Here is a 10,202-nt window from a genome sequence, read left to right on the forward strand (position 1 = left end):
CTTTCCACATCAAAAATCGACACAGTCCAACAACGATGAGCAATCAATAATAATTAATAATAAGGATAGGGGAATAAATTACTTACCTAACGCCTGTCAGACTATCAACATGTATGACTAAGCAAACGACCAATCACTATCACACTCGCTTACACATCAAAAGCTTTGTGGAGCTCTTATACTTTAGCTTGCATACACGGATTCTAATGTATTTACGTCTCGTTCTACCAGAAGATATACAAGTGGAAATACATGAATGAAGGGGATGGTTACTATCCGATAAGTAAACATCTGTCAGGCCTTAGGAAAACATTGAATTTCTTCCTACGATCATAATAATAATGACCTCAAAAGAATAATCGAACATCTTGCTAACTGCTTTTAGCACTCAGATCACAATTTATACAGGCTAAAGTGATATATATGGAAATAATTGATTGAAACATTAAAATGGAAATCAGTTCTTCGCTTTTGTGTTAACAAACTTATTATTATTCAGATACAATAATCACTGTTGTAACAACAAATTTGTGTCTGGTTCAAGAAACCGTTTTCATTTTTCAACTGTTCACTTTTAACGGAACGCATAGTTTCTCTGTTATTACAATCTTTGGCAACCTCAATTAACATACTTGGACAAAGTCAGTTCCCCTTCTACATGATCGGTACGAAATTTATTACCTCTTTTATTCTGAACACTTAATAATAGCCAGTCCTTTAATATGATGGTCAAACAGAATGAATGTGAATTCTTTCAGAAGTTATATTTCATATTGAACGATGATTGAACAGTGGATAAATGTCTGCTTTAATTCTCACCAGATAGGAGAGTACTGAATAACGATGGATTCATCTATCGCCCTGACTTGCTAACAATGAACATATGATTTTATGAAATTTGATGTTCATATTGGTCACTTTGAATGATCGAATCAGAATGAAACAACCAAACACTCAAAAAGTCTATATATATCAGACACGTTTCAGTAACATCTCATTCACTAATCTGAACGACATGATGAGGTGAGTGTTGACCAAACTTGCGGAGTAAATGAGTGTGTCATGCAACCTGAAATAACATTAGTTTTTTATCTGAATCATTTTAGACACTATTTTTCATACGATCTGTTATTACAGATCTATGTGGTCTTGAACACATTTTCGGAATTTCACGATTGCGAAGAAATATGTAAAAGCCCGGATCGTAAGAACTATATAAAAGTGATTTTTGAGAATGAATCATATCGATATGTAAGTAATCCACCAAACTCTAATTAAACATATACAGTCTCATGATTATCATTACTCACTAAGTATTAGTCTTAATAAGACTCAAGCAGTTGTGAATCACACATTTGGTAAATACTTTTTGAGTCACGTAAGTGGATTACATTTATAAATGGAGCTGCAAATCCATATATATTCACATCATTTTAGGAAGTTGAACCAGAATTCTTGTTTAAATATTACGGAATTCAAGTCAGTAAACTTGATATTTGGTATGATGGTAAGTTCATAATTTTCTTCGAAATAAAATTTTCACTGAGTTTTATTGGTCACAATTTATTCCGTGAATAAAATTTGATTCAATTTCTTCAGTAAATCAACTTTATGCTCCAAGTGACATTTAAAGCTACTTTGGATACCTTTTCTTGTTCAGATTGTCAACGATGTGACATCTAACAGCAAAGCAAACACAGTTAATACAATTCGCTAAAATGTCTGGTTTATTTCGAATTCATTTATTCATTCAATGTAAACTTATCATCAATTTGCATGTTTTCATCAAATGAATACAGGTGATATATATATGTTTGAAAAGAAAGTCGTAATTGGAAAAATCCTAAATGGTCTAAAAGGCATATCGGCATATCAAGTTGAAGTTTTGAAGGATAGTGAGTTGTTATATTATTTAGTTGTAGTGTGTTTTGCTAACTTTTGTTTTGCTCATTTTGTGTATAAGATATCACATCGACATAACACTTCTCTGTAAACTAAGTGAATCAAACTGATCAAATGTGCATCAATAAGCAGTGTTCTCAGTAAAGTCAGTTTGAACTAGTTAAGCCTATAAACTATCAAATCATATTTGATGTTCTTCAATACTTTCCTAGCACTTACTTGATTTATAAAGGTTAAGTGTCTCTGAGTCACTGTCTGTTGACCATCTAATATTCAATTCTATCTCTGTTATTATATTTGTGTGACTATGAGCTTCGAATCCAGGCGATTCCTTAAAGAGCTGATTGATGAACGACCATGAATAGTCCGGCAGTACAATCAAATTTTCATGAGCTTGAACACCTAGAACATTAGGTTGACATACATTCATTTCGGTCAGCTTTCCAAACTGATGAATAACTGAATGTAAGAAAATGATTTTGTTAGACTATCGTCAGATAGATATTAGATGACTCTTACTCAGTCAGAAAATCTTAAAAGAGGTGAAATATTTCTTCTGAGTTGACTGGATTGAAATCTTCATACTGTCGTTGAAGTGACAATATTCTTTGAAACTTTGTCATAAGAGATGAGCATTTGTCCAAATCATTGCATGTAAATCTCGGAATAAAGGATATAATATGTGTGCAAAGGCGATTCGTGTTAAAACCTACATTTGTTGAAAAAGATTGATATTCATTAGACAGTTATTTCATTGTTTATTTATATTTTTGATAATTCAGAGGAATTCATCGCAGCAAAATGGACTTTTAAAGGAAAACATAATGGTACACGTAAGTCAACACTTGTGAAATCTACACACTGAAAATGTTATGAGTTCTTACTTTTCTGGAAAATGAGGGTTAAACCGAATGTGATGTCCACTCACCCTTTGATCACATTGATTGGGTTTTGAAACTCGGTTGACCTGAACTGAAAAAGACCGGATATAGCGAGTACAAAATTGATCACCACAAATAAATTCAGTCACAATTTCGTTTCGCTTACTGAGAAACAGTTGCGGAGATTCACGTTCGTCTAAAGTCTTCGATGAAACTTGACTATAAATCTGTGTTTCAAAAGAATGGATCGTGTTATATGTTCACCACAAAGCCATTCCTTTGTTCAACATAATCATCTACACATCAATTCATCACATAATCATTCCTATATATTATCCTTTCACATTGAAAAATCATTGAGAAAACACATTTGAATCTATTGCTTTCTTATCTTCAACAAACAAACACTGTGATCATTGTTAGTTATTCGATTAATAAAATGGTACCATGGTTTCAGAAACTCGGCATCTGACACTAGTTTTGAAGGATGCATACTCGTTTCGTTCACATGAAGCTCACTTCAATGTATTGAATGATGATCCAACTGAAGAATGCATTTGACACAACTCAGCAAATATCCATTAAATCTGATCATTTTGTGAGTGAGCATATGATGTGTTACACCTATCTTTAAATTCTCAGTATAGTCAGTCTTTTCATTGTATAATTTTCAGCCGAGGTAACTTTTTTTATACATCGGAATGGGAAGATATCTGTCTATTATAAAGACGTAAGTTACAAAATTGAATAGAGATATAATTATTTTTCAAGTTCTTGTGATCATTCTATTATTTCATGTTTATGAGTACTGGAGAATGTATTAAATTACCCTGAACACGATGGGACGCAATCAACCTTTCGCTGCAATTATTCCTTCAATGACACAAGTCATTCAAGCACTTGATAAAAAAGTGAATACATAGAAGTGAAGTGATGTCAAATGTAACAATTATGTGTTCGTGCCAAATAGTAATAACCAGTGCATGTCAGAATACTGTATGTTAAGTACCGTATTCTTCCAGACTGTATTTCATATTAAAATGATCGGCTTTTCGAAACTTTCGCTGCTGAATGTTCTAAGCTCAGCGTCCTTGAAGTTGTTCACAAGCACATTTCATGACAAGTGACGTAGATATTCATCTCACCGTGTGTCACCATAATTTAAGATAGATATATCTTAGAACTTGGCTGGAGTTGAAAACTGAGGTGATCCTCGATGTTTATGTAGACTAGATGGAGCGTACTTTAAAGGAAAATGAAAACATCATTATCCTTAATGCAAGCGTTATTAGTTGTCCTTGTATAATATAACGTGAACGGAGACACATTTCTTCAGTGAATAATTGGTTTTCACATATGAAGTTGTGTGTTAAAAGATCTTTACACGGACGTCAAATTTGTTTTTTCAGATTTCTACGGAAAGTTTTCAAAACCAGCTAGAGTTTAAGATCGGAAGAGATTTTCAATGTGAAGCAGGTAGGAAACTTTGCAAAGAATGATGTTAACAGTTTGATGCAAAATGACGTAAATAATCAATGATCTGTTTGCTGAGGCTCACTTAACCAGCTATCTGAAGCAAAATAACTAAGGTGTATGGCTGTTTTTACCGCAAGTGTGGATGGCTAATAAGTTGCGTCTCACACTGATGGAGACCGATTAACTGAACAAGGCAGAGACATATGAACGACGAAATTAAGCAGACAAAATATCGTCTTAATTTTTTACACAACTACTCACAGTAAGATAATCACATTTGCCGTCCTCGTTCATATCACCACCCAATGCAAAACGAAGTGTGTTTTATATACGAAAGCGCAGAATAACTGGAACTGTAATCACACAGTGCTCAGCCCTGTGTGTAGTTGAAAAATGAAAGTGAGTTTCAAGACGAGCATTGAGTGAAAGAGAACAAGCCGAATACAGTGTTTGATGGTCGCATGTTAGAGAATACGCCAAATGTTTAGTCAAGTGATATGTATTGATCAGTTGAAGTGTATTACTGAGTTCTTAAAAGGTGATGATGATTGTCGTTCGCGTGTTGCCTCTTTGCATTCTCTGACCATTGGTTTGAGCTTCGCTTGAACTGTCTCCAATTTTTTCATGCGTTTTCTGTGTTGATTATGTCGATGTTGTCTTTGATCACGAGCACTGTAAGCAAATATAGATGGTGGTTAGAAGTGGAATCGATTGCTGTCATAAATAACAGTGAGAAGATTAAGTCAACAAAGCAAGAATGATATAACTTCACGCTTTGTTTGGACTGAAATGTTCATTGAATATCCCTCCGGCGTTTGAAGTGAGTGATCCTTGTCTCTAGTCCAATAGTAAACATAAACTATGAGAGGCGGGAATATCCAGCTGAGAAGTTTTAAATAGGAAGGAACGCTAGTCATCTTTCGTTTTTCAATGGATTCTCACATGTTGTGTATTTGTAAGTTGAAATGTGAAAAAATGTTTAAAGACTTGAACGTCATTTTCCCAGTTGTTGCACTGGTTTCTTTGTAAGGTAAATTTTGAAACCTATAGAGATGGATACCATTACTTTTTGAGATGTTGGATGATCACCATTGTATGCGTCATTACACATTTTGAAGTTTCTTATATTGACCGTCCTTTAATTGGTGTAAACAAATTTTTATACTCAAAACGAATATCCAGCTTTTAAGGGTCTTTTTCTGTTTAATTTGTTACACAAGGTAAGACAGAACATAAGATAGCTGTTCCTGTAGAATGGATCAGAAATGGCACGTTAGTGGAGTATGAAGTCATCGGCAGTATGTTAAAACTTATTTATCATCATTTTCTATTTTCACACTTGAATCCATCCTTTTTATTTCAACACGCTGAAAATGTCATTTGTAATTGCAGTTAGCTAATAAATCACATCCAGGCATCCGTCTCAAAATACGTTTCATTTACTATTAGTAACTACACGTCGATTCACTTTTAAATATCAAGAATGATAAGGTATCCATTTTGAACGACTATTGAAGTCTTGTGGACAAACTCACAAAACGATGTATGACTTGATAGTAATCTCGATAAAGATTAAGTGGCAGTTATCTGGTTTTGGATTGACCAGGCAGCTTCTGTTTTTCTTTTTTGGTACATGTGACATTGGATTTTTCTAGGGCATTGAAATCACAATAACAATCCACGTCATTGCGATTAACATCAAAACTGTTGGCTACTTTCCAAAATCTCTGCTTTGTCATATATATCCGATAAAATGAAGATGAAATGTGACGTCACTGAACTTATATTAATCATAGACAGTCTCAGAATTATTGATGTATTTCACAATACGAAATTGAATATGAACACTTAGCAAATAAAATCAGATTTCAGTTTACCATGTTTTAGGCTACCGAAATAAGATTTCCACCACTGTGAGCGTCATTCCATTAACCAATGATCGAATCGCCTTCATATTCATCGAATACAATATTACCTTTATCATCGATGAATTTTCTTTGATCCAACTAGTCTGTTGCATCAACTGACAGCACACAGACCAGAATGAGGCAACATACTTCGATATGTTTTATCATATTAGGACAACTAAAATCTTTTCAGGGAAAAATGGCAATGATGATTGGAATAATAGTGTCTGTCACCATTTAATGTTCAACTGAATCACCATGATTGAATTGAGTTTGTAGTCTTAGAACAACTGAACTTCCAGCACTACTATCATGAAAAGAAACTATGCATTGATGAAGCATAGTATGCAGTAGGCTTTGCTGAACCCAATGTAGGCATCGTGTGTGCACGTCCGAATGTAAACAGTCATTGAAATCTGTCAAGTTCGCCAGTCGGAATTCATCGCTTATACTTGACATTCATACCTGTTTCATTCAATCCAAACATGCCGTTGTGAAACATGATTGAAATTGAATGTATACTGATGATTGAATCACGCATTGTGATAACAACCCTCCAGTGAATGAAATAGTCACTTAACACTGAAATTACTATCATGCCATTGAGTGATATTTGCATGCATTGTGATTCTCTTTACTTCTGTTTAAAAATTCGGATTGTAGTATCACCTAATTACTTTTACAGCAATTTGTCCAATACACAATTCAAGTGAAGCATGCAAAAAAGCAACAACATCGAATATAAAATGTATTTGGTGTGAGAAATGGAACACGTGCATTGACAGTAATCATCAGGATAGTCACTTCTTTAAAGTGAATGGTTGCCATTATAAGGTATGTGCTTGTTTAACTGATTGTCAAATCGGTGATAGATGTTCTGAGCGATTTTGCAAATGCACATTTTGTCACTGTTTGCGGGATTGTATTTTAACACCTTTACTGACAGCGATACGTAATGAATTAATCAAAAAGTACTTCATGTTTTGTAATGAATACTACTGTTTTGTTTTTCTATAGAATGCGACCATTGAAACAACTCAAGAGAGTGGACAGAACAAATCACTTTGGTACCTGTATATTGTGATTCCTTCGGTCATCTTCTTTGCTGTTTGTATCGGCTGGGTAATTTGGAGATGGCTGTATAAAAGACGAAGATATAATGAATGATTCTCGAATATTATGACCAAGTGCTTTTTTATTTCGTACTCCATTTGAAAACATTGGACTTAATTATTCATTTCAATGGTTCGGACTGTTTCTTCACGGAACTTTGTGTATTTTGTCCTTGCTTACATAACAATTGATGTACACTTGGTAATAATATACCGGACACGGTTTTTATTATTTGCGTTATTATCTTCAATCACTAAAATCTGACTTGTTTTACGAGAGTTTGACAACATTTTACTCTTGAATTGTCAGTATTGTGTTCACGTGATTTTTCGATTATATAAATCATTATTGAGCCCGCTGCGAATTTTCATCATTATGACGTCGGACTACTGAAAAATATCATTTCGAATATACGACGGTCATTATTGCAAACTGATCTATTGGAACACCTCATCAATACATAATTAGGCACGTTCACCCGTCCTCACTTCATTACTCATTGTCCAGCAAATGCTGAGTGACAAACTATAGTTAAATAGGTGTTAACTAGACTGATTGTGATTCTTTCCAAGTTTTCAATGTTGATGGACGCAGTATACGGCCAATAGTTTCATTAACAACTTAATCGTCTAAAGGACCTAAAGTGGATTTTTCTTTCTCGGTTACATAAAAGATTCGGATACTTTGATTTGAGTTGTTAGTTACGTGTGCTGAGTGCTGTCGATTGACTAGGATCATGCATTTGCACACTGAATGTCAGGCTTGCGGAGCACACAAAATTCACGGTTGTCACTGACAATGTTTGCATTGAGCTTCATTGTTCTAAAGTGCGCTCTGTGGCTCATTTGAAAAATGTTTGTTTGTGAACTCTTGAAGACAAACTTTATCACATTTCACAAAGATTGCCACTCCTTTTGATCTATGGAAACACAACTATTTTCAATTTTTTTCATGTTGTTTCTCAGGCATATTTCGTGAAGGCACGGCACGCGCTGTCTGTGAACATAAGGGTGTTGAAGTTTGTCAAAATCATTTCGGGTTTCGCGGACAGTCTTAAATATAGTTTGACTAGAGACTCACTGTTGCTTTAGGTTATCTGCTTGAGATTAAATGTCGTAAATCGAAGCTGGGGTTCACTTCGCGTACCTCGTTTCGAAAGGTTGAGAAATTTTGTTGACCGTCATGATTTTAAACTCGATGCATAGTGAACAGCTCCAGTTATAAATTATCAATCTAACTAATCGTTAACATACTTAAACTCGGACAAGTTTTCTTCAACATTGTTGCCGATTTGTTCCCAATTTTCAACCCTGTTCCGAATGTTAATGATGGCTTCGAAGTAAAAAATCAGCATTCTTCTACTCAGTTAACGTGATGGAGCACCTTAAAACATAGATATCCGCTAAATCATGAGTAGTGACTGTTTAATCATCCCAAAGCCTTATAGTAGTAATCACGCGCATTGTTAGATTAACTTAAATAAATACGTGAGTGATCACTTCAAAAACCTACTTCATTCAAACATCTACAAACCAGTGGACGACAACCTTCTTTAGGGTTGCTTCAGCTCTTCTATAATCTGAACACGTGTTGATGAATTGGCTTGACATTTAAGATGTTCACTTCTCCTGATTTATTTTATTAAAAACAGTGTGGCGTACACCTAAAATCAACATTCAAAAAGTCTACATTTCATGTCTAGATATTTCGGTGCGACTACTGAATTCACAAGCTTTTGAAAACAAACTAGCTCGATATCAGATGTTTGAGTCGTGAACTATAAACCCCAACTTCGGATATCACTGAATGAGGTGCTCTAATTCGTCACAGAGCGATGATGACATTTTCTCCTAACGAAAACTGCACATTCCAATTTATTTACGAGTTGGAATTTATCTGTGTTCTTATATGCGTGAGCCTCAATGCACAAGGTGAAATCTGTCGCCGAAAACGATTATAGATTAGTGCGCTATCCTACAACATAAAAAAACCAACTTCAGAGCTGAAATATTTGCTCACTCTGAAAACAAACCCAGACGTATGATACAACCTACAATGTAGAAAAACGATGAAGTGTTTCAGATTGAATGATGTGCAACAGAAATTTCATTTGAGTGATACAGTCCCTTTCAGCTGTATGCAGAGTAAGGGTCTGTTGGCGTGAGACTCATAGAACGTGACATGCTGAAAAGTATGAAATTGAAATTAGCGTTTGAACACGAATTGATCATCAAATGGTAGACATAGTCATATCTGTATTAGTGGCCCTATGTCTGACTCCAGTAAGATCCTATGCTGTTCGTCGTCGGAATCTACGTGCCAACAATCTTCCTGTACTTTGATGAACTTGATTCTTTTTCGACAATAGTGAAAAAAAATGAGCCAAATACGAGGATGTATTTTGAAAGAGTATGTTTCACACGCGCATTGATCCAGACAGGCGATCGGAGAAATAATCTGGGGAAAACTAAACGTAACGGTACGCAGTGAAGAAGACTTGTTAACCAGCTCGATTTCGCTAAGCGAAACTCATTCTTTGTGGTTAGATCAAAAAGATGTGAAGGAAACATGATGAATAGGGGAGCGATTATCACACGCTCGATTATGTAAAATTAGTCAGGGTTGATAAGCGAATAGATGGCGAGGTGAAGGTGTGGCTTTTGAAAAATGGGTCACTTGATCCGTCCAGAAGCTTGAATAACCTTTGTGTGCTTGACATAGACATTTCAGTGTGTTTTGTGTTACGAGGGTGGAAGTAGTCACTGAGAAGCAGAGAATGTTAGTTTGCACTTCCTAATATCAACTGTCATCTTGATTTGTGTGCAGGGAATATTCAGTAAGCCTATACTTCTCGTGGAACTCAGGCTTTTGTCAATCAGTACTTAAAAGTAAAAGTCACATCGGTAAGCCTGTGTTCAACTAA

The 10,202-nt window shown here is 35.1% G+C and overlaps 1 protein-coding gene across 1 annotated transcript; it reads left to right on the forward strand.

Annotated features, from left to right (window-relative positions):
- The first annotated feature begins 862 nt into the window (after positions 1–862).
- Positions 863–7,601, forward strand: MS3_00000325 (uncharacterized protein). The gene is made up of 11 exons (XM_051208138.1): positions 863–1,023; positions 1,138–1,251; positions 1,289–1,378; positions 1,438–1,507; positions 1,800–1,895; positions 2,685–2,735; positions 3,458–3,513; positions 4,193–4,259; positions 5,480–5,557; positions 6,852–7,000; positions 7,184–7,601. The coding sequence occupies exons 5-11, from the start codon at positions 1,811–1,813 to the stop codon at positions 7,331–7,333; spliced, it is 636 nt and encodes a 211-aa protein (XP_051068590.1). The 5' UTR covers positions 863–1,023; positions 1,138–1,251; positions 1,289–1,378; positions 1,438–1,507; positions 1,800–1,810; the 3' UTR covers positions 7,334–7,601.
- Positions 7,602–10,202: the final 2,601 nt, after the last annotated feature.

This window comes from Schistosoma haematobium, chromosome 2 (assembly GCF_000699445.3).
Source record: "Schistosoma haematobium chromosome 2, whole genome shotgun sequence".
Classification (NCBI taxonomy): domain Eukaryota; kingdom Metazoa; phylum Platyhelminthes; class Trematoda; order Strigeidida; family Schistosomatidae; genus Schistosoma; species Schistosoma haematobium.

What these genes read in the sequence shown, in the direction of transcription:
- MS3_00000325 (XM_051208138.1), top strand. Translation starts at nt 1,811, where the DNA reads ATGTTTGAAAAGAAAGTCGTAATTGGAAAAATCCTAAATGGTCTAAAA. An exon ending in AGATTTTCAATGTGAAGCAG is followed by an intron (nt 4,260 to 5,479) that starts GTAGGAAACTTT and finishes TTGTTACACAAG; the next exon opens with GTAAGACAGAACATAAGATA. An exon ending in GGAGTATGAAGTCATCGGCA is followed by an intron (nt 5,558 to 6,851) that starts GTATGTTAAAAC and finishes TTACTTTTACAG; the next exon opens with CAATTTGTCCAATACACAAT.